We start from the raw sequence: 23,944 nt of genomic DNA on the forward strand, positions 1-23,944 counted from the left end.
TGTACAATCATTTCATGTATATTAAAACAGCAATAGGCTATGTGTCTAAATCTATTGGATACAGAAGGTAGAAGCTTACAGAGTGAATTATCCCAAGGGATGGGGGCAGAGCCAAGAAAACTAGCAATTTTATGTTTAATTCTTCATATGGTAAATTAGAAATCAGGAGGAAGTAGCATGCGCAAGGGGTAAATGCTACTTTTGTACCGGAAAGCAAAAGGCAGAAGTAGTTCTGGCGGCCATTGAGGACCACTTTGGCTTTGAGTGCCCTCTAGTGGACAGAGGGAACATTAAAGTCACCATAAGGAGGAGCTCTTCAGTGGGCACTAGACAGGGAGGGAAGGGCCTGGATCATGTGCTACCCAGAGGCTGACCCAGACAGCCTATGTGGCTAGAGTCGCCCATACGTTTAAAGAAGCCTGCACCAAACCAGCCAGACCTCACACTAGAAAATAAAACTATGCACAGACCTTAAGAAGGAGAATTTTCCATCTTCATTTATTTCCCTACTCTATATAATTTGTTCCATAGAGCTTCAATGCTTCCTGAAGGCATGGAGGTGACCCTGGGTTCTCCTAAGCTATGCCACAGGAGCATAAGCTCTGAAAGCTTCCACTGTATTGTAAAGGTTTTGAATACAACCCTGGTGACAAACTTACCCTGTTTTCTGAGAACCAACCTAGCTACTCATGGAAAGGCCTGTCTTTAGTAGGCTGGCCACCTGGAAATGATTTTTTTTTTGCCATTGTAACCCATGAAACAAAGAAATAATTTAAATGGTTTAGAGACCTAGAAGATAATCTAATCCAGCCCTGTCATTTTACAGATGATGAGACCGAGATTCAGAGAAGGTAGGTGACTTGCCCAAAGTCATACAGCTAGTAAGTAGTAGACCCAGGCTTTGAGCAATGGTGCTCAGACTCCAAGACCAGCACATATCCCACTTTACCAACTCCCCTATGGCTCCACTCGAGCATTTATACTTCCCAATACGAAAAGACCATCTCCAAACTTCAGCTGAAGTAATTCGAATTTTAAAACACAGAAAGGACTAACTTCCTTCAGTGCCCACAACCCAAGTGAACAGCAGAGCACTGCAGCAGCTTGCCTCCTACACGTTCATAGCAGAGGCTGCTACTGACATTGGTTTTTAAATTTATTTTATTTTTAATTTATGAAATAAAACAAGCATTTCCATAACATAGTAGAAAAAAGATGATTGCATATGAAAATGCAAATTTATAATGTACAACTTGCTATTCCTTTTAAATATATAATAAAGTTATCATGTAAATTTCTTTTTTCTTCCCTCAGCCCGCCCCCAGCCCTAGAGTTGGTTACATTAGACACACGTATGTATATATATGTAAAATCATTCTAAACATACTTCTATTTATCAGTTACTTCTCTGGATGCAGATAGCATCTTCCTTTATGTATTCTTTATAGTTAATTTGGATATTCATAATAGATGACTTTTTCACTCAAAGTTATTCTTAAAACAATATTGTTGTTACTGTATACAACGTTCTCTTGCTTCTGCTCATTTCACTCTTCATTATTTTGTGCAAGTCTATCCATTTTTTTTCTAAAATCATCAAGCTCATCAATTCTTATAACACAGCAGTATTCCATCATGATGACATACCACAACTCTTTCAGCCATTCCCCGACTGACAGGCATCCTCACAATTTCCAGTTCTTTGCTACCACAAAGACAGCTGCTATAAATATTTTAGGTTCTTTTCCTTTTTCCCTAATCATCTTTGGAAACAGACCTAACAGTGGTATTTTGAGGTCAAGCTAGTGATATTCTCTATTTCACCCTCCCTCCAGCTTGTCTTTTTCTCTTCACCTTTTATTCCAATTTTCTAACTTTCTCACCATCTTTCCTTTTTTTCTTCTTTTTCCTATCTTTCCCCTTTCTTCTCTCTGACTCTGTCCCTTAACTGGTCATTATATAGAACTAAATTTAGTTTGTTTTAGTTGTATTTATTGAATAAAGTTTTGTGTCTTTCATTTATCTGGCTTTCAGTTTTCTCATCAATAACCTAAGGCTTGCACAAGGCAATCTCTAAGGTCCTTTCCACACACTAGTATTCTATGATTCTAAGCTCCCTGTCCTTAATTAAAAAAAAAAAAAGTTAGTTGACATTTTATATTTTTCTTTTAAAAAAATTAATTACTTTTTGCTTGAATGTGACCATTTTTTTTCCCATGTGTTGTTAGTAATAACAATGATGCTGTTAACAAGAATGAACAGGACCACTAGTCACAGTGGAGAGGACCAGAGGCCTTCAAGTTAGAGAAGGAATTCTTGTTCACTTAACCCTGTGCAATCTGCCTCACAATTTCATTATTCAAATAAAACTGCTCTCCCCCCAGGTTTTCAACAATCTCTTAAGTCCCAAATCTGATAGTGTTTTCTCTGTCCTCATCCTTCCTAACCCCTCTGCTGCACCTGCCACTGTTGTCCACTCTCTCCTCCTGTAAAATCCATCTTCTCTGGATTTGGTGACATTTCCTTCGCCTAGTTCTTCTTCTACCTACGAGCCACCTTTAGTCTCCTTTATTGACTCATCATCCATTGCATGCCCCCTGACTGTGAGTGCACCCCCGAGGTTCTGTCCTGGGCCAATCTGTCTTCTCTCTGTCCTCTCTTTATGACCTCATCAGCTTCCATAAGTTTATTTATGATCTCTCTGCTGATGACTCCCAGATCTGTAGTCCATCCAAGGGTGTATTGGTAAATGTGTAACAACTGGCTCTTTGGGGGGAGGGGGGAGTAGGCACAACACATTTTTTAGGCTTAATCTCATTATTAACCTTTTCTCCTTTTACTCTCTTAAGTCTAGACAATCAACAAAACAACAAGTAAGCCCTGATCTGTAGCGTTTCCCACTTTCCAAGGTACAAATGCTCCCACTGAAAATTTAACAATCAGTTCTCTCCAGGAGGTCCCAGTCTCTTTCCCGAACTCCAATTCCACAACACCAGCTGCCCATTGGACATTTCAAACTGCATGTCCTGGAGACGTCAAGCGCAACAAGCCCAAAACATAACTTGTTCTCTTCCCCCCCCCTAAACCCATCCCTTGACTTTGTGTCTCCATTGCTACCGAGGACAGCACCATTCTCACAGGCTTCCACATTTCTAACTTCAGCACGGTGCTTATCTCATCAATGTCCCTCTGCCCACACAGCCAATCAATGGATAAATCTGCCCTTTCTGTCACTGCTGCCTCTCTACTCACTCAGCCACTACCACAGCTCGAGTCCTCATCACCTCCTGCCTTGGCTCTCACAATGGCCTCCTCCTTAGTTTCCCTGCCTCTGGCTTCTCCTCACTCCCCACAACTGCCAAAAAACACAGTTTGACCATGCCACTCTAGGACTAGTCACACAAGTATAGCCTTCTGGCTAAAATATCAACTCCTCTGTTCAGCTCTTAAACCCCTTCCCATGCTCTACAATTCTGTCAAACTGGCCCACATGTGGCAGCCCATCTCCACCTGTGTCCTAGCCCTGGCCTTCCCTCCTCACACCCACTTCATAGAAACCTCAAGCGCCCCCTTCTACATGAAGCCTTTTCTTTTTTGTTCACCCCCCTTCTCTTATCCCCTTCCCCTTCTATTTTCCTGTAGGGCAGGATAGACTTCTATACCCCCTCTGCTGTATTTCTTATTTCCCAGTAGCATGTGAAAACATCTTTTTTAAACATATGTTTTTAAAACTTTAGGTTTCAAATTTTCTCCCTTCCTCCCTCCCCACCCACCCTCATTGAAAAGGCAAGCAACTCAATATAGGTTGTACACGTGCAGTTATGCAAAACACTTCTATAGTAGACATGTTGTGAAAAACTAACTCTATTTCCCTTAATCCTATCCTGCCCTCCCATCTATTCTATTCTTTCTTTCAACCCTGTCCCTCCTCAGAAGTATTTCCTTCTGATTACCCCCTTTCCCAATCTGCCCTCCTCTCTATCATCCCCCTGCACTCTTGTCCCCTTCTCCCCCTATTTTCCTGTAGGGTAAGACATTTCCATACCCAATTTAATGTGTATGTTATTCCCTCCTTAAGCCAAATCCTATGAGAATAAGATTCACTCACTCCCTCTCACCTTCCCCTGCTTCCCCTCCACTGTAAGAGACTTTTCCTTTCTGTTTTTTTTTTTTTGGTGAGATAATTTACCCCATTCTACCTTCTCCCTTTCTTCTTCTCTGAGTATCATCCTCTCTCATCCCTTAATTTTATTCTCCAGATATGACCCCTTAATCTTCAACTCACCCTGTGCCCTCTATCTATCTATCTATTTATACATACATATAATTTTTTTCCTTCAACTACCCTAATACTGACAAAGGTCTACATGAAGCCTTTTATGATCCTCCCAACAGCAAGAACCCCCATTCTTTATCTTTATTTATTTTGTACTTATTCTATCTAGACATATCTGCATATGCTGTCTCCCCTGATACAACATAAGCTCCCTGGAAGCAGAGATGATGTCACTCTTTATTATCTCCCCAGTGCCCAGTATGGTGCCTGGGATCTATTAGGCATTTAATGAAAGCTTTTGATTACCTGATTCACTCTTCGTGCGTCCACAAGGTTTAAGCCTTTTATGGCACGTGTTCCCCATATCTGCCCTTCTGTGATGGGAATGACAAAATCACAGAGGGTCAGTTCCACCAGGTCTCCTTCTAACTTGGGCATGTCAGTGAGGCTATGAGATCAATCAGAGCCCTGAGAGTTGAATCGAGTCTTCCCATAAGGTCAAAGAATTAAAGCGGAACTTGAGACTAAGGACTGAAGGCATGGTATAAGGGAGCCAAGCTGGTCCAACAAAGTCAGGCTACAGCACAATGAATAATTAGCCATATGCAATCCATCTTTACTACCTTAAGCCTTCCAGCTCCTGGAAAAAAACTAAACACTCAAAGGTCCTCTGAACTAGTGGCATTCTGGAGAACAAGTCTTATTACCTTAATTCACAGGGGCAGGGGTACAGGCAGTCTACAATTTTCAGACATCCTCCAATTAAGATGGAAAAGTTTGCATCTGGATTGCATTTCCCATAGAACAATGTGAGTCAGGGGCTCAGGATGGAGTAGAAGGAGATAAGGAGGCCAGAACTTCCAGCTTCAATAAATCCTTGAAGAAAAAAGTTTTAGTCACAAGTTCCTTGTTTCATTCCCTTTCTTTTTTTTCCTCCCTTGGTCACAGAGAAAAACTTACCTGCTTCTCTTCCCACTACTACTGGACCCTTCTAACCCTTCTAGCTCTAAATCCCCTAACACTCTCGAGTATCACAAAGTGAATGATCATGAGAAGAGTCAAAGAAGAGGCAAAATTCCACATCACAGCAAGAATACCGAAGATCAAAGGGGCCAGACGGAGAAGGTCTGAAGGGTACAGCTTTGGAAGTCTTCTCATAAAATGGTCAAATTCAGGACAAAAATCTAAAGCAGAGCTAGGGAATGTGAAAAATTGGGCTCTCCAATCTAAGACTTCTATTTAGCAGAGCCTCTAATATAAAAAAAAAATAGATTCTACTAAAAGGAAAACATAACTAGCTAGCAAAAAGAAATGCATTATGCAAACACCATCTGCATGCCAGATTTTCTAAGACCCTCCCTGGTTGGAGCTAACTAAGCATTTCAACCATCCAAGAAGCGTGAGTATGAAGAATGGAACTTGAGAGTGTGACGGAAACAGCTGGGGTGTCCTCTGTGATTGGAACATCTGGAGAACACATCTGGTGCCTACGTGACCAACCAGCTGGAGTGAGTTTGTAGGAACAGCTGCATCAGGTACCATTCCTGGTTGGCTCTGGGTGGGTGAGTAGAAAGTGCTACCTGTTCTGCAGTAGCCATTGCCACGTGTCACATGTCTTCTACGTGCCACAGAGATACACATCGGGGTGGAGAGGGGGGTGCACTGACAAACCCAAGTCCCATCCAACTATCCACCTTACAGATGATGCACCAGGAAACCCAGCATACTCACCAGGCTGAAGAGAGACAGATGCAACCGACCAGGAAAATTTTGGAAAATATGAACTATGCTTTTCATTTCATAATGGAATCAATACAACTCTCCTAGTCTTTTGACTTCTGGGGTCCAGAAATTTAGGTTTCTTACCCAGTGGTCCTGATCGCTACTGTCCACAAAGGCAGTGATGAGGGTACAGGGAAACAGGCCTCAGGTTATACATAGCTGTCCAGTCAAGGGACTGCCTCCAGGGTATGAGTTAAAGGACATGGAAAAAGGCTTCTTCAGCCCCAAATCTCTCTCCTATTCTGCCTGAAATTCTTCACTTCATTGCCAAACAAAATGAAATTTCACTCTTAAGGATTCATTTCTTTGAGTTAGAAAAGCACCCAATACTCCCAAGGTAAAGTAGCAGGGCAACGAGGTATCACAGCACTAGACCTGGAGTCTAGTGGCTTCAGACACTAGCTGTGTGGTCCTGAGCAAGTCACTTAACCTGTGTCTGCTTCAGCCACTTCATCTGTAAAATAGGCATAACAACAGCATCCACACCCCAGGGCTGTTGTGAGGATAAAATGAGATGTTGATAAAGTGCTTTATAAATGTTATTGATTGCTGTCATCATTATTATTGTTATTATTAAGTATAATATAGCAGAAAAAGAAACACACTAAGCTCAGAGTTCTCAATCTGGGGTCCCTTGTCTGTGGTTAGGTTTCAGGGCGTCCATGAACTTGAATGGGGGGGAAAATTACATCTTTATTTTCACTAATCTCTAATTGAAAGTTAGCATTTCCTTCTATTATGATTTTTTAAAAAAACTATTCTGAGAAGGGACACCAGATTTCTAAAGGGGTTCATGACTCCAAAAAAGCTGAAGAACTCTTTCACTAAACTATTACTAATCATTCACATCTTAGCCTACTTTTCGTCAACTGATCAGGACTAAGAAAATTCCTATTTTGATGAGGAAAGGGAGGAAGTAGGGGGAAAAAAAGGATAATTTTTCTGACATTTCATTACAGGCATCTAAATGAATCACATTAGAGGCAGTGCCAAGGACAAAGGCAATGGGACAGGCAGGACACAGCAGGAAGTACAAGATAAGCCACTCTATTCACTTCACAATTCTGCCCACGCCTGGTCCCTCTCATGGAGCCAGACTGGGGAAGGGGTGGGGGGGGCACAGGGAAGGTGACTTACACATCACACTGGTAGAACACGGTCTGGGGGGTGGGTCAGTGTGGGAGTCAGTGGGTCACTACTTGCTCCTGCCAGTAGAAACCCAGGGTCCTGGTCCAAGCCCCTCTTTTTAATGATGAAAAAGTCCAAGGTCCCATGTGTGATAAGTAGCCCAGGCACGAGGTGACCTCGGGTCTTCTGGCTCCAAATCCAGCGCTTTTGCCCAGGTAAGAAGGCCAACACACAAAACACAAACACAAACAGCCACCCCGCCCCCCCCCCCCCCCCCCGCAGCGTGCTCCTCAGCCGCCAGAGGTCACGTGGCTCGGGCCACCGTGCACCATCCAAGTCCACGCCTCTTTGCAGCCAATGCCCCCTAGCTCTGCGATCCCCTGGGGTCCCAGCCCAAGTCCCACCTACAGAGAAGACTTGCTGATCGCCCCTAATTCGGCAGCCTCCTCTCTGGGCAGTCGTCTACGGATCCCACTTGTGCCCTGCTGTTGGTGTCCTCTCTTGGACTGTAAGCTCCTCGAGGGCAGGGGCTGTCTTCCGCCTTTTTATATCCCTGTGCTGAGCACCCCGCCCTGCACACAGTGGGTGCTTAATACATGTTGGCCGACTGCTCCCCAGAAGTGGCTCCCTGTGGGCCTGCCACTTATTAGCTCTGTGAACTTTCCTTGAAAGCTTGGGTGAAACGTTCCACCTATTTAGAGCTGGAAGCAAGCTTGGGGTCCATCCAGTCCAGCCCCCTCATTTTAGAGGGGGAAACTGAGGCAAGGGCACCCACCCAGCAGGACTGGAACCCCGGTCTTCCGGGCTCAGAGTCCAGCCCGTCACCAGGGCTCTCCTAACCCCTCCCCCCGACGACTAAGCGTCTGCCTTCCTTCCCCCCAACCCCCATGACCTTATTTTGATCTCACTCATTATGTACATGAGCTCTCTCCCCTTAGACTGTAAACTCCCTGAGAGGAGGAACGGTAAGAGGCCGAGAGCTGGGTGACCCTGGCCAGGTCGAGTCCTCTCTGCCTCAGTTTCCTCACCTGTATAATGGGAGTGATAATAACGGCACGTGCCCCGCTGGGCTGTGCGCAGATCAGCGGCTAAGCCCGAGCCAGACCGTTTCACACCTTTTACCCCTAGTGCATGCTCCGCCCACTCCTCCCCTAGCGCGTGCTCCCCTCTACACCGCCCCCCCCAGCGCGTGCTCCTCAGACGCCAGAGGAGGGGAGGGGAGGGGAGGGGCGGGGCGGGCAGAGGTCACGTGTCTCGCCCCAGTGTCACGTGCTCGCTGCCGGAAGCCGCCCTGGCTGGGCCGGAGGAGCCGCGGAGGTGGCTGCGTCAGGGTACGTCTGCCCGTTCCCCCCCCCAACCCGCTTTTCTCCTGCTCTTCTGGAGGGGCGGGGGCTGCGCGAGGGCCTTCTCCTGAACTGGGGCGGGGGTCACCGAGCGGGCGGACGGACAGACAGGCGCGCGGACCAGACGCACGCGCACACAGACACAAACGAGGCAGGCGCGCCCGCGGGCGCAAGTAGAGAGACCCAGACAGAGCCAGGGATCTAAGGCCTGGGGAGAGAGGAAAGGGGCAGGGGGCCGCTAGGCGCCCCGGGGGAGTGTCCGGAGCCGTCCCCCTCCCCTGGGCGCTCCAGTCCGAAAACCCTTTGGTAATCGTGCGCTCGGGTGCAGATGCCGGGGTTCCGAGGTGAGCCCAGAGTCGGACCGGGTTCAGTCCGGGCCCCTCGCTTCCCTCGACTGCAGAACCTCTTTCATCCTTTCTGTACGTTCCGTAGCGGCCGCCTTTTCTGATCGTCCCGCAGACCGCTAACGGCTTCCCTTCCTAATCACCTTGTGTTTATTTCCTCTTTCTTCTGTATGCACTTATACATGTACATTATTTCCTCCGATAAAACGTATGCTCTTTGAGGGCAGGAACCAGTTCGCTTTTTGGTCATTGCATCCCCAGCACTTAGCACGGTGCTTGGCCCTGTGAATGACTGACTGATTGATGGTTTGAAATGATTCATAGAACAGATGTCATCTAAATAATAGGCAGTCCTGCCTCATAGTAACAGACTGACTTGGGAGTCCCTGGCTTTTCTTTCAGCCTGGCCATCGTTCTATTTTACTTCCCCTCCCAGGGCTCTCATTTCCTGTTCTTAAAAATAACAAGGTTTTAGAAAATAAAATAAGAGGGGATTGAACTAGATGGTTTCTGAAGTCCCTTTCAGCTCTAACGTTCAGGGATGCATTGTAGGAGAATAAAAAGCATTGGAGAGAAAACACAGATCTCTCAATCCAGAAAATAAAAATGGGCTCTCTGGTCCATCATTCCTAATTAATCAGTTAATTAGTTTGTAGCTAATACATATCAGGTGCCTCCAAAATTTTAACCTATTAAAACTGCACTAAGAGTTTTGGGACGTGTTGTAGATAAATAGCACTTTAAAGTTTGCAAAGCACTTTACATATATTATCTCATTTGAATCTTACTACAGTCTGTAAAGCCCAGTTTTACAGGTGAGGAAACAGAAGTTAAGTGACTTTCCCAGATTCGCTCAGGTAGTAAGGGCTGAGGAAGGTAGAAGGCTTTAGTGTCTTTAGAAGACAGGAGATACCAAAGAGCTGGGGATGGGAATCCCAGAAACGTGGAGGGGTTGTGATGCACATTGTTAGTTCCCATGTCAATGAAATTATGGGATCCCCAAAGTAAGAAAAAAATTAAGGTGATAGGGAGAGGCCAGGAGTCTAAAAGGAAGGTCTCTTTTCTGGGGCTACTCATGAATTTGGCACCTTCATGAATTTTAATGATAGGAAGTATGTTAACCCTCCCTTCCCCCAACTCCAACCCAAGCAGCCTAGACTCAGTTGGGATGTGTATGTCCAGAAGTATTGATGAGGCAATAAGAATCTATACTTGACAGGCCCCATTTGTCTGTGCACCCTCTCCAGCCCCTGCTCCATTTTGTTTAGGCCTAAAATAGGGAGAATGAGAATGCAATACCGGTTTTCTTTTGTGTTATGTATGCTCCTGGAGGGTAGGACCTTTTGTCTTTGTATCCCCGGTGCCTCAAACAGTGCCTACAGAATGATAGGCACTTAATAAAATGCTTATTGGTTAATCAGGTGATTGTTCAATGTGTTTGCAGCAACTGGCCTTCACCACCAGACTGAGATGATTGCCCTGCCTGTCTAAACAGTTTACTGAACTTCCTCCTCCCTAGAGGACAGCTGCTATCCCCTTCAAGGTAAGTTGACATCCACTTTGAAATCCTGCCCTAGAGAAATGAGCTCTTACTGTGCTGGGGATATGAGGAGCAACCAAGCTAGCTTCCTTGTCCATCAGAAGCACCTCCTCACCCAGAGGAAAACCTCATTCTCAAGCCTTCAGGTCATGGCCAATCTATGTCTCTTGTCCCTGGTACCTAGATATTTAGAGCAGCTCATTACATTACCAGGAGACTGGCTTCCAGGTGATGTGTTGGGGGAGGGTTTTGGCCACAGCAACTCATGAAACCCATCTCCAAAGGCACAGAGTGACTGTCATTTGTGGCACACAGTGCCAGACATGGATTCAGGGAAGAGCCGAGTTCAAAACCGGCCTGAGACACTTACTACCTGAGTGACCCTGGGTAAGTCACTCAAGTGCTGTCGTCCTCAGTTGTCCCATCTGTAAAATGAGATGTTAATAGCACCTCCGTTCTGGGGTTGTGGGGATTAAATGAGAGAATATTTATAAATATTAACTATTATTATTATACATGGCAGAGTATATAATAATAATAATTAATAATATAATAAGACAGGGGCCAAGGAGAAGTCCAGACCAAGTGCTTTAGTAAAATTTGAAGTTAGAGAAAACAGTTGCAGCTGGGGAAGTTCAAAGGAGTCTTTATGAAGGAGGTATGTCTCAGTTGAGCCTTAAACGCAGAGGGAGATTCTGAAAGGCAGTGACGAGAAGGAAGATTACATTCTTGATACAGGGATGGACTGCACAAAAGGGTGGAGGTGGGACATGGCATGTATACTGTATGGAAGAGATAGTCCAGTTTGGCTAGAATATGGCCTAAAGGGTGGCCCAGTGGACAGAACACTGTGTTTGGAGTCAGAAAAACAAGAGTTTAAATCCTGCCTCATATTCTTATTAGCAGGTTGACCTTGGGCAAATCACTTAACCTTTCTGTGCCTCAGTTTCCTCTTCTGTAAAATGAAGGGGTTAGACATGATGGCCTCCAAGGTCCCTTCCTATGGTGGAAGTAGGATAATAGTATGGAAGAACACAAGAATGGCCCAGAATGACACAGCGGGAAGGAGCCCAAGAAGCCCTCCCTCCCAACCTTTACTTTGCCAGGAATCCCTGAGGTCACATTGCATTGAGCCAGATTCTAGTGAGCTTTCGGTGTCAGGTTAACAAGTTGATTTCGTGCTGACTGTGTGCCAGGCACTGTGTGTGCTAGGCTGAGGATAAGCCCTCCTCACCAGGAGCTGCTGGGGAGACGAGTACGTGGACCAATGCATGCAACCTGAATATCATGGACCAATGCATGCAACCTGAATATCAAGAGAAGAAACACCAGATATATGCAGGGTTACCCAGTCCAGGGTCGTTTGGGAGGATAGGGGGGAGATCGGGGAGGTTCCATGCAGAAGATGGAAGTGAGGGGCTCTCAAGCAAAGACGGGGTGTATTCTAGGCATGTGGGACAGCATAGAGGAGTGCACAGAGAGCTGACTGTAGAGGGAGGAAGATCTGGATCCAAATCCCACCTGTGACCCTAGGCAAGACATTAGGCATTTACCTGCTCAGTGTTGTCAGAGAGGCAGCACTCTTAAGTCTGTCACATGCCAATTGCTGCTGGTAAAGGAAGTTTCTGAGCAGGAGCTGCGATTTCATCACTACCGTCATAAAACCATTCGTCCAGTTTTGTAAAAAAGCAGGCAATAGGGAGCCGTTGACATTTTGAAGTGCAGTGACATGGTCAGACTTGTGCATTTGGGAGATGATTTAGGCAGCTCTAGGAAAGATGGGTTGATTTGGAGCAACTGATTTTTATTTTCTTGTGGATTATTTTAGTTCAGTTTTTTTTTCTTCTTTACCTTTCTATATGTTATTTTATAAAAGGTCTTTCTGAATGCTAATGGTGTGTTAGGAGAAGAGGCGGGTTACAAAGATAAATAAGAGCCCAAGCTGATGACACTAACATGGATTATTTCAGTGAATTTGTAGAATCTCACCTGCTTGCCCTCCATTTTCATTTAAATTTGGCACTTCCTGGAGGCAAGGGATGGACTGGGTGATTTCTCCAAGTCCCTTCCAGTTTTGAAATCTCTGATTCTCTGGAGGGCAGTCTGAGGCCTAGGCTCTAGCCTTTCTTTCTCGTGCTCCATATTTATGGCTTTCTTTACTCTGGGGTTGGTGTGGGATCTCCTTCACAAAGTGACTAGACCCTCTCTCTCATCATGAGCTATCCAGGAGGGCAGTCATGGCGAGATCCTGACCTTTCTCTCTCCCTGCCAGATGAAGTGTGTGCTGGTGGCCACGGAGGGGGCCGAGGTCCTATTCTACTGGACCGACAAGGAGTTCGAAGATAGTCTCTGGCAGAAGTTTGGGCTGTCAGAAAACAAGGAAGGAGAGGTAAGAGCCAGGGATGGTCAAAGCGCCAGGCAGAACAAGACAAGAGGCCCTCAGTCTTCCTCCAGGCTCAGCACAGGCAGAGTCATTTCCTGTGGCATCTCCCCTTCTTCTCCCAAGTGTGTAACCAGGTTCTCCTCAGGAGACAGTGCAGGATATCTACAAGTACAATGGATTTCCTTTCTGTAGATCTTGGCTTAAGAAGTAGACCTTTTCCACCAGATACCTGTGTGACTTTGGACAAGTTGCTTAAACTCTTCTGTCTTTAGAGATGAGTTTTCTCATCTCTAAAATGGGCATAATAAAAATCTCACACTACCTACCTAACTGCTAGGTGGCTTGGTGGATTGCTTCCAGGCCCAGGAAGATCTGAGTTCAAATCTGGCCTCAGACACTTCCTAGCGGAGTGACCCTGGGAAAGTCACTTCACCACCTGTCTCAGTTTCTTCATCTATCAAATGGGTATAATAATGGCTCCTCCTTCCCAGGGTTGTTGTGAGGATCAAATGAGATCACATTTGTAAAGGGTTAATAAAGTGCCTGGTACATGGCAGGTACTTAATAAATGCTTACTCCCTTCCCTGTCAAGGTTGTCAGGGAAGCTAGATGGTGCTATGGCTAGAACTCTTGACCTGGAGTTAGAAAGACCTGTATTCAAATCCAGCTTCAGGCACTTGCTAGCTGTGTGACCCTGGTCAAGTCACTTAACCTTTCTTTGCCTCAGTTTCCTCATATGTAAAATGGGGTTAATAATGGCTTCCCAGGGTTGTTGTTAGGATAAAATGAGGTAATTTTGTAAAGTGCTAATGATTATTATTAATCCTTGTAATAATATAGAAACATGCACTATTCTCTTTCATTCTTTTCCTGCAATATCTCATACCACCGTCCTTAGAAAGGACCAGGATTCTATTGGATTTGAAACAACTTAAATCACTAATCAGGCCATGATGATTCCTACTTAATCAGGGTTTTTTTTCCTTACCAAAAAGAGGTATATCTTTGTTGTAATGTTTTAAGTTCTCATCTTCACAGCTCAGAAAGCCAAAGGCTTCACCAATAGACAGTGCACTTATACAGGTTAAAGCAAGAGTTTATTTTGAAGTCTTTTTCCTATAAATTTTGAAGCTGCATTGAAAAAAACTAAATGATTTGGCATATCTCATGTGCCAAAGCCAACTGAAAGAGCTGTTCATAAAAGTCCCTGGGAGGTGAATAATCTCCACTTCAAAAAATTAATTGTGGATATCTGGGGCATTTTTGCCAGGATGTTTCGTACAGCCCTCTTCATCAAATGCTTTATTTAACTTAAATTATTTTAATTATGAATTTTTCAGTAGCTAACACATAATTATTTAATAAGACATTTTACCTATCTTAGTTTCAAGGATAAAATGCAGAGATTTGTTGTGGTGTTGTTGTTTTACATCAACAGTCAAATATAAGCACCATGAGGGCAGGAACTATCTTGCTTTTCCATTTATGTCCCCAGTACATCACAGGCAATTAATGATTGGTTGATTGGTTTTGGTTTGTTTGTTTGTTTTTTCAACAAAGTAGCAAAATATAAAGAGTGTATTAGAGGCACATAGACCTGGGTTCTAGTTCTGCTTGTCCCCATGTTAGTTGTTTAACCTTGGACAAATTAATTCACCACTCTGAGCCTCAATTTCATAGCATATAAAATGGGAATAATAAGAATTGGACTGTGTACTTCACAGTGTTAATATAGGGGCAAATGAAAAAATATACGTTTGTCTAGTGCTTTTTAAACTGTGAAGAAATATGTAACTGTCAGCTGTTGCTTTCAGCAAAAGCAGTATAAAACTTAAAATATTGGCTTATTTCTTCCTCTCCTTATTTACTTGCAGGCTAAGAATAAAACAGACTTTCCTGCATTTTCAGTTTCCAAATGACTTTTCTTTTTAGAATAAAATAGTCTAAGAAAAGAAAACATTGGACTTTACTAACTTAAAACTGCACTAAGACATTTGGGATTCCCTATTTATATGTATATGCACACACACATTTATTGTAGTTGGTATTACAAAGGTTTTATTGTTATTGAGGGAGATGGGGATAGGCATTGAGCTTGTATGCATTGGGAACTCCCAGGTGAGGAAACTTTGTCTGTCGATACAGGTTAGCACCTCCTCTGCAACTCAGAATCTTGGAGAGTTGCCTAGACCATTAGTTCAGGATTTTACCCAGTCACACAGCCTTTCACTGTCAGTGGTGGGACTTGAACTCAGGTCTTTGTGACCAGAGCTCTTTCTCATATACCCGAAATACCTCTCAGTTATTGTTATTAAGAGTATTATCGTTGCATGCTTACACCTTTCACCAATTCTTCTGTAGCGTCTGGGTACAAATTCTGCTACTGAACACAAAGAACCTGTCAAGACAGTAAGTTGGCAATAAATAGTGCCATCTCCATTTGCATTTTTAATGCCTGTAAGTTATCTCTGCCACTGCATATTTCTCTGTCCGAGGCAAGGCTTTGTTCGGTTCCATGTTGGCCTGTCGTTTGTGGGCATCAGGAGAGTCCAAGTGTGCTCTGCACTTCTTCTCAGGGAGAATGTTGAGAACTTTCCCAGTGGGTTCAACTCAGGCCAGTTTTTCACAAAACCCCCCACTAGCCCTCCAGTGAATCAGGGGAGACATCATTGGCTCTTCTTGCTTTTTTCTGTACTTGTGGCAGCAGAATTGCTGCCATGTACTTCCACTTCTCTGATGAAAGGGTGTAAAAAGCTGCATGGGGGATGCTCTCTTGGGCTCCCCTGAGGTGCTTTAGGGTCCCTGAAATCTAACATGCCCAGGTTCTACTGCTGGGTTTTTAAAGTACGATAGTATGTATTTGACTGCATGCATTTGGTTGACTAATAGAGAGGGGCCCAGGCTATTTTAGAAACTATACCAAATACAAAGTACAAAATAGTTACAGAAGCCAACTTGGAAGATGGACCCTTCCTTACTTTCTTACTCAACCTGGATAAACCTGTAGTGTCTTTTCTCACTAAGTGACCTTTTGATTGACTCCTAAGGTAATTATATTTTTGCTTTCAAATACATTCCTTTGTCTGCTGAGAAGTCTCAGTCCAAGTTTTTTCTACTTAAATCTCTCTCCCTCTCTTCCTGTCTCCCTCTCCCTTCTTCTCTCTCTCTTTCTCATCCTCTCTCCTTTTCCACCTTCCTTCATCTCCCCCCCCCTTCTCTCCTATCTGCCTCTTAGCCTATCTCTGGCTTTCTGTCTGTCTCTCTCTCTCTTGACCCCCCATCTCTGTATCTCTCTTTGTCTCTCTCTCTCTTTGTGTGTGCGTGTGTGTCTGTGTGTCTGTGTCTGTCTGTCTGTCTGTCTGTCTGTCTCTCTCTCTCTCTCTCTTTCTCTCTCTCTCTCTCTCCCCCTGGTTCTTCCATTTCTACTTCTCAGGCTTTTCTTTCTAAAAGTAAAAGATTTTGACCAGATCTCCCACAACCTGGACATGACCAAAATGCCAACAGCAACCACAGCCCCATCCCCAGTAAAGTTCAGTATGTTTCCTTTCTTGACCCTTCAGACTTTTAGAGAAAGAAAAGGGTTTGATTTAACAAGTTGCAAAGAAACTCTAGGACTTGTTATTTCTTATTCCTGTGAATTGGTATTGAAGTTAATAAGCATGTTATTTGTACAGATGGATTACAGACCCATTGATTTAGACTAAAAGCCTTAGTGATCATCCAGTCCTACTCCTCCTTTTGTAGTTGAAGAAACCGAAGCCCAGGGAGGTTGAGTGATTTGCCCAATATCACACAGGTAGTAAGTGCCAGAGGCTGGATTGGCACCCAGGTCTTCTGACACCAGAATCGGTGATGTTTCTACTGCACCATTGATTAATGGCAGAGCTAGGGAATGAACCTATGTCTCCTGACTCCTTTGCCAGCCTTCTTTCCTACTCTACCACTCTGCCTTGTGGGATCTCCTGGACTGGCTGACCTTGCTTCTCATTGGGTAGAATGGCCTTGCTTAATCATTCTGTATAATCCATAGAAGAGCTCCTGGAAACCCCCTATAAAATCCCTGATATGCTTCTTGTGACCTTCTCTAAAGTTATAGGATGATGGTGTGATCTCAAATACTGTGGAATTAGAAGATGTAATCCCAATTTCATGACAGCATCTTGATCTTTAAAATGTTAAATTAAAATGTTAAAATGTTAAATTACTGAAACGCAATATATGGAATTTTAGAAAAACTATAAAAATCCAGTTGTGATTTTTTTTGTCCACCCTGTTGAGGAGGCCTATAATAAGAGGCACTGTGGTATAATCGATAAAATGCTGGGAGTGGAACCAGAAGGACCTGGACACAAATCCGGCCTTAGGCTGTAACCCTGGTCAAGTCATTTAACCTCTGTCTGCCTCAGTTTCCTCACCTATAAAATGAGGAGGATGATAATAATAGCATCTACTTCAAAGGGCTGTTGTAAGGATCAAATGAGATAATATATGTGAAATTCTCTGCAAACCTTAAAGCGCTATAAAAATGGGAGCTGTTACTGTTATCATTAATCAGTTAGTGCTGATGATCCACCCTGTTTCCTCTTCAAAATAAAAAAACTTAAGTCCTGGTCTTAGTGTCATAGACTTAGATCAGAACTCACCTCCATTGCACAAAGGGGAGAGTGGAGCCATAAAAGGTGAAAGGACTTGTCTAGGGTCACAAAGGTCCACAAATAGCATGGGGAGGACAGCAGCCCACCTCTGAGAGGCTGGGGATGTTCCTTTGAGGGATCATTGACTGTGGTAAACTAGAGAGAGACCTGCTACAGATAAAATGCTGCAAGCAGTTAGCGTGCATTTCTGACTGGTCTCCTTGTCTGCACTCCAGCTCCCTGCTCTGGAGGACCGCCTCAGCACGTTTTTTGCACCTGTGATCATCTCCTGTATGACGATGCTGGAGAAGCTCTCGGACACCTACACCTGCTTCTTGGCTGAGAAAAGCAATCATCTGTATGTCCTTCACTTGGTAAGCAGGCTGCCCAAGGCCCCCCCTCCGTGGGTATAGATGTCCTCTATGTAAGCCCCCAGAGGGAAGAGACTGTACCTTAGAGGCGCACAGCGGGGGGCTGACACACAGAAAGGTACGTCTAAGTGCCCGTTGATGGTGCTGAGGAAGGACTGGGGGGTGGCTCAGGCTTAGTAGGGGAGAGGCACTCTTTAGTATTAGCCCTTCAGAATCAATCAACAAGAATTTATTAATCACCTACTCAGTGCTTGGCTCTATATTAGACACTGGGCTACCAGTTAGTCAACCAAACAGTTATCAGTTGCCTACTATATATGCTAAGCACTAATTGCCTTCTATATACCAGGCACTGTACTACAACAAACATTTATTAAGCACTCACAGTGTGCCAGGCATGTGCCCTGTGCTGAGCCCCTGCCCTCAAGAGGTTTACATTCTAATGGGGGGAAAGTAGATTGAGAAGAGATGAGGGAGAGTTTCAGAGTCTTCATTCACTTGACTGTGCTTTCAGTTTGGTGAATGCCTGTTTATCGCCATCAACGGTGATGGCACAGAGAGTGAGGATGACCTGCGCCGGAAGGTGTACGTACTGAAGCATCTGTTTGAGATGCACTTTGGACTGGTTGCCCTGGACAGTCATCTCATCCGGAAAGAGTGAGTCTCCCGTGTTGGGGGAAGGATGTGGTTTGGAGGCAGTTAGGGCAGTTCATCGATGTGAATACCCAGTGAGGAAGCACCCTCCACCAATATACATCCGCCGCTGTTCTGCTTGTGGACTTCGTGGGTTGCCTGGAATGCTGAGCACTTAAGTGACTTTCCCAGGGTCACACTGCAAGTATGTGTCAGAGACCAGAACTGAGCCCAGTTCTTCCTGACTCTGAGGCCGATTCTGTATCCAGATGGGCACATTACCTCTCAAATGACTTAGACCAAATTAAAGCCAAATGGAGTGATCTCTCTGCAGGGCTTCTGAGCTGCTACTTCCATCTCCTCTTTGCCCTGGCCCTGGTCCCTAAATCTGGTTTTCCTAATCATTCCAAGGTATAGAGTCAGATGCTGGACATGGAATTTGTAGGGCATTGGACTAACCCCTAGGAAAGGAAAAGTGACTCTAATTCTACATTTTAAAAAAATAGACATGTTACTATCCATCAGAGGCATCTGGTGACTTGATGTATTGTGGATAACAGAATTTTATGGCATTAATGTGTGCATTTATAAAAAGTTATATTTTTAGAAGGGTTTCTTGTGGTGCCTCGTTCTGTATGTGGTGCTCTGGGCATCTCTCTGTTCATCTTGCCTGTACCGGGTTCCAGCTCTTCCACACTGAGCCCCTTTCCCGTCTGGTGCTCTTTGGATTCCCAGAGATGGGGAGCTGTTCAGAGCAGATTCTCACAGGGGCGGGGGGGGGGACCCTTTTCCAGCATCTGGGTGCTCTCCAAAGTATCTTCCAGCTCCAAGTCTTCTTATTCTGTGAATGATTGCTCAGGTAGAGTCCTCCAAGATTGTAGTACAGCAGAGGGGTAGCAGCCTCTGGTTCACTTGGGTCCTGAAGAGAAAGAAGACAGTAGTGTGTCCACACTCAGGAATGGAGGGTTGAGAAACTGGATCCTTTTTCACTTTCCATAAGAGGAAATGATAGGCTGTTAGAGTTTCCAGGGACCTTATAGATGACCTAGAGCAGGGGCTCCCTTTGGCAGCCTGGGGAAGCCTATGGACCCCTTCTCAAAATGATGCAAAGAACAAAATACCTGGGATTGTCAGTTTTAAAATGCATAAAACAAGTTACGTAAGATCACAAGAGAAACCAATTATATTGAAATACAGTTTTCAAAATATTTTCAAAAACAAATTCATGAGCCCCGTTTATAAGAAGTCCTGATGTATTACAATTTATCCTGAAAGCCAGGGATGCCAAGGTCCCACAGTCAATCAGCAGCAGAGCTGGGTCTAGGAGACAGATCTCCTGACCTTCAGTTCTTGCTCTTTCCTCCTTACCAAGCTGCCTCCTCATAGGCCTGTGCCCCACAGATGATCTCTGGGTCTGGTGGCAAGTGGTACAGGCAGCCAGCTCAGTGTCGACAGTGTCCTGATCAGGGAAGTGGGATTCAGAGGCAGCTGCTGCGCTGGGTCCTGCCGCATGCCCCTCTCTCTCGGTGGATTGGGTACCTGTGCTTTAAAGGTGTTTTTATGCCAGCTTCCCCCCCCCCAGAGCCCAGCACAATGCCTGGCACAGAGAAGCATGTAACCTCTGCTTACTAAGTCAAACTGAATTCAGGGAGAGCATTAGCAACTGTTGGCTAGACAGCTTCTAAGAGCAGAGTTTCTTACCCTCTTTTGTGTTAACGACTCAGTTCTCCCACAGCCTTCACCTACTGAATTAAGACATAGAATTTGTCTGAGTTTTGTTTTGTCTTGGTAAGAGCAAACCCTCATCCTGTCCTTTCTTTATCTAACTGGCATAAGAAGCTCTGGTTGTGGAAACTCCTTTCATTGATGCAGATCACAACTAGTTTGCAGCTGATAGTCTTTGAGCAGGAGTTTGTGTCTTGTGAAGCCTGTGGGCCCCTTTTCAGAATAATGTTTTTAAATGCATACATAAAATACGTTTCATGACAAAAGAAACCAATTCTATTGAAATATAGTTATCAAAATATTTTTTAAAAAGACAAATCCATGGACCCCGGATTAAGAACCTACCTAGAGAAAGAAAGCTGGTGTATGGGATGGAGGTTGAGGGGGACACACAGAGGGTGAGGGAGGGGGAAGATAGAGAGATTGACTAAGCCTGGGTGTCTCTCTATATAGGCTCCACGTCTGTGTGTATTTGTTTACTTGGGGAGCTCCAGGCATGCCCCTCCCTCCTGATTGTGCTCTGTCCTTGTTACTGTCTCATGTCTCATTATTTCTTTCTCTGCTGAGATGGGGCTGGGGGTGAGGAAAGGTAAGCAGGGTAAATTTTCCCTTTACTTACTGAATGGATCTGGTCATTTAGGATTCAGGGTTTCATTGGGCTTGGAGCTAACCTGGTTCCCTCCTATCATCCCTGACCTTGACCCACTTCTAGGCTCCGGCCCTCAGACCTTCAGAAACGCACCCAAGTATGGGCCCTCTTCCAGAGCCTGCTCCATACATACAGCCGCCTACGAAACCAAGAGCAGAGCTTTCTGGTAGAGGTAACTTCTGTGGGGCCCTGAGGTGAGGGTGGGGGAAGCAGGGAGCCCTGCTCTGAACTTTCCATACTGTGAGATTCTAGACAATCCTGCCCCATGGGGCGTGGCAGTACCACCCAAGGAGAGATTGTTGTCTGTGCAGAGCAGGGAACATGGATGGTCCTGAAAATTGGCAGAAATCTCCAATCTGAATTCTTTTTCAGTGGGTGATGAATCCTGGGTCAGTGAGCTCCTAGGAAAGATGGCAACCTCTGGATTATAAGATCATTGATTTAGAATTATAGGGGTCTTAGAGTCTATAGAGTTCAATCCCCTCATTTTACAGATGAGGAAACTAAGGCAAGGGGAGGTCAAGAAACTCACCCAGAGTCCACAGCTACTGGGTATCTGAGGCAGGACCCAGACCCATGTCTTTCTGACTCCGGACATAGTGTTGATCTGCCTGCTTTCCCATCCTTATTAAACATGCATGCTTCTGTGCTAGGTAGTAGCTACACTCTCCACAGGAGGTAGTTTTCTTCAGAGTTTCCCAAGCGAAGCCAGGGCCCTAAAGTCCCTATCAGACTCGCAAATTTCCAGTGTTCTCTCCTTTGTTGGTCTTCCTGAGGCTGGATACCCACAGTTGGGCCTGGGTTTCTGAAGTAGGCTTGTGGTGGGGCACTCTTATGCCTTCACCATGAGGGCTGCTCTCACTCACCCACCATGTCACATGGGTTGCAAGGAATGATCAGTGTCATATCTTGGTGTTTTCTTTACCTGTACCTCCCTCTACCTGAGTAGGCTGTTGAGAGGCTGATCCACCCCCAGCTCTGTGAACAGTGTATTGAGGCCCTGGAAGAACACGTCGTTCACCACATCAATACCCGCTCTGACAGTGGTGGGGAAGAGGTCCTCCATGCCTTCCTGCTTGTCCACACCAAGCTGCTGGCCTTCTACTCCATGTGAGTCCTGCAGCTCTGTACCAATACAGAGACAGACCTGCACCTTGATTTTAGGTGGGAGGTCCCTGACCCCTCACCCTCTGCTCGTGACTTCCTCCACCCCCAGCCCAGTTCTTGAGAGCCTGGATCCATAGGGCCTTTCCTGATGGCCCTCACTGCTGTCTTCCTTCTTGCCAGCTTGCAGTTCAGTCCTCAGTTAGGGTCTTGTGTCCTACTCGTTGTCTCACCTATGAAAGTTCTCATCTTCCCAATAAAAGATTCACAGAATTTGAGGGGTTGGAAGGCATCTCAGAGGCCATCTTGTCCTACCCAAACATGAAAGAGATCCCTACTGTGACCTGTACGACAAAGGGGCGAGGAAGAGAAGTCATCCAGGCTTCTTGTAAAGACCTCCAAGGAAGGAGAGCCCACTTTGGGACAGTTCTTATTTTTAACTAAGTTTGAATGAATTAAATAGCATCTCAGAGTTGTCCAAAAATATTTTCATATACTGTCTCTATTGAACCTCACAAAAATCCCATGAGGTAGCTGCTAGAAGTTTTTATTACACTGAGACTCAAGTGGATAAGTGACTTGCCCAGGATCTCACAGCTAATGTTGGAGGTAGTTTGAACCCAGATCTTCTTGGTTGCAAGCCTAGTGCTCTTTCTGCTCCTCCACCATGACTCACAGAAAAATCATGAGCTCTTTGAACACAGGGGCCATGTCTTATACTGATTTCATGATATGCCCTGAAGTTTGTTTTTATATTTTTAATCTTCATATTTACTAGCCACAGCAGTCCTATCTTCTCAGTCTCAGTGCAGGTGACATTGTCCAAGACACAGCCCACCCTGGGCTTCCATCCCATACCCTGCTTAGTATTGTCCATACCTACCCATCCAGGGAGCTCCCTGGCACTCAATCCATGAACCATTTGGAAAGGAAAGGAGCCTTTCATAACTTGTTGACTCTTTCCCCATGTCTGCAGCCATCACGCTAGTCCCCTGCGCTCAGCAGATCTTCTCTCCATCCTTCTCATGGTTCAAGACCTATACCCCAGTGACAGCTCAATGGAAGAGAACAGCATGCAGGTTGCCACTCCACCCCCTGGGTTCTAGCTCTTACCATGGTCTGTTGAACAGAAAATTGGCATGGGGGTGGGGAAGAGAAGGGCGTTACTGGGTGTAAGGGGGATGGGTCATGGAGTGAAGGGGGACGGGAGGAATGCATAACCCCCTGCTCTCTATAGGCCTGCCTGAGTGTATGAAGTGCTGGAAGGAATGATGCAGAGGCATATTCCCATGGAACAGACTTCTACTCAGCTTATCCATCAACTTGTATCCCAATTTCCTTAGGCTTCCCAAGGAAAGACATCTCAGCAGAGACCCAGCAACAGCCAGAACATTCCTGTGCAGCAGATGAGAAGCCCTGGCCCACATTCATCGGCTAGGAGTAGTTCAGAGGAGACGGTGGGTGCATTGGTTGTGGGATGCCTCTCTGGAGAGTCAGAGCCCCCTTGGGACAAGGCACCTGTTTCCAGCTACTCTCCCCTATCATAAACTTCCACCCTTTAGAAGAGAGCAGGGCAGCCTTGGGCTGAACCAGGTGATGCGTGCTCATAACCCCTGCTACTGGGGAGCTTAAGGCTGGTGGGTCTCTTGAGTTTGGAAGTCCTGAGGGGCGCAGAACTGTGCCAGTTGGACATCTGCAGTAGCTAAGGTCAGCATTAACATGGTGAGCCCCCAGGTTGTTTAGGGAGGGGCAAACCAGACCAGGTCACAAATGGAGCAGGTCAGAGCTTCCATGCCAAGGGGCAGCTAGGTGGCAAAGTAGATAGAGCACTGGCCCTGGAGCCAGGAGGACCCGAGTTCAAATCTAGCCTCAGACACATAATACTCACTAGCTGTGTGACTCTGGCCAAGTCACTTAAACCCAATGGCCTCACCCAGAAAAAAAAAGCTTCCATGCCAGTCAGTAGTGGGGTTCAGCCCATAAGTGGCTGCTATACCTCCAGCCTGGGCAAGATAGTGTCAGGCTAAAAAAG

At 45.4% G+C, this 23,944-nt stretch overlaps 1 protein-coding gene and 1 long non-coding RNA gene across 9 annotated transcripts in view; one reads left to right on the forward strand and one right to left on the reverse strand.

Annotated features, from left to right (window-relative positions):
• LOC110215371 (uncharacterized) overlaps positions 1-8,350 on the reverse strand; it is a 35,491-nt gene extending 27,141 nt beyond the window's left edge. Inside the window, exon 1 of one of the 3 annotated variants that reach the window (XR_002326491.2) lies at positions 8,215-8,350. This is a non-coding gene — a long non-coding RNA (uncharacterized LOC110215371). Of the gene's footprint in view, positions 1-2,460; positions 2,820-7,195; positions 7,438-8,214 lie in introns of those variants that run through there. The other 2 variants (XR_002326490.2, XR_002326489.2) reach the window with 2 other exon arrangements.
• Positions 8,351-8,433: 83 nt separating this feature from the next.
• Positions 8,434-23,944, forward strand: part of HPS1 (HPS1 biogenesis of lysosomal organelles complex 3 subunit 1) — a 36,801-nt gene continuing 21,290 nt past the window's right edge. For 5 of the 6 annotated variants that reach the window (XR_002326488.2, XM_078150932.1, XM_078150934.1 and 2 more), the window contains exons 1-9: positions 8,434-8,517; positions 10,318-10,416; positions 12,686-12,802; positions 17,667-17,804; positions 18,316-18,458; positions 20,872-20,980; positions 21,758-21,918; positions 22,889-22,991; positions 23,256-23,369. Coding sequence is in view for 5 of the 6 variants with exons in the window: in XM_078150932.1 (XP_078007058.1) it covers positions 12,686-12,802; positions 17,667-17,804; positions 18,316-18,458; positions 20,872-20,980; positions 21,758-21,918; positions 22,889-22,991; positions 23,256-23,369 (885 nt within the window). In the remaining variant the exon portion in view is untranslated. Of the gene's footprint in view, positions 8,518-8,564; positions 8,874-10,317; positions 10,417-12,685; positions 12,803-17,666; positions 17,805-18,315; positions 18,459-20,871; positions 20,981-21,757; positions 21,919-22,888; positions 22,992-23,255; positions 23,370-23,944 lie in introns of those variants that run through there. The other variant, XM_078150933.1, reaches the window with a different exon arrangement.

The sequence above is a fragment of the Phascolarctos cinereus genome, unplaced genomic scaffold, assembly GCF_003287225.1.
Source record: "Phascolarctos cinereus isolate Bilbo 61053 unplaced genomic scaffold, phaCin_HiC Scaffold_3;HRSCAF=262, whole genome shotgun sequence".
Taxonomy (NCBI): Eukaryota; Metazoa; Chordata; class Mammalia; order Diprotodontia; family Phascolarctidae; genus Phascolarctos; species Phascolarctos cinereus.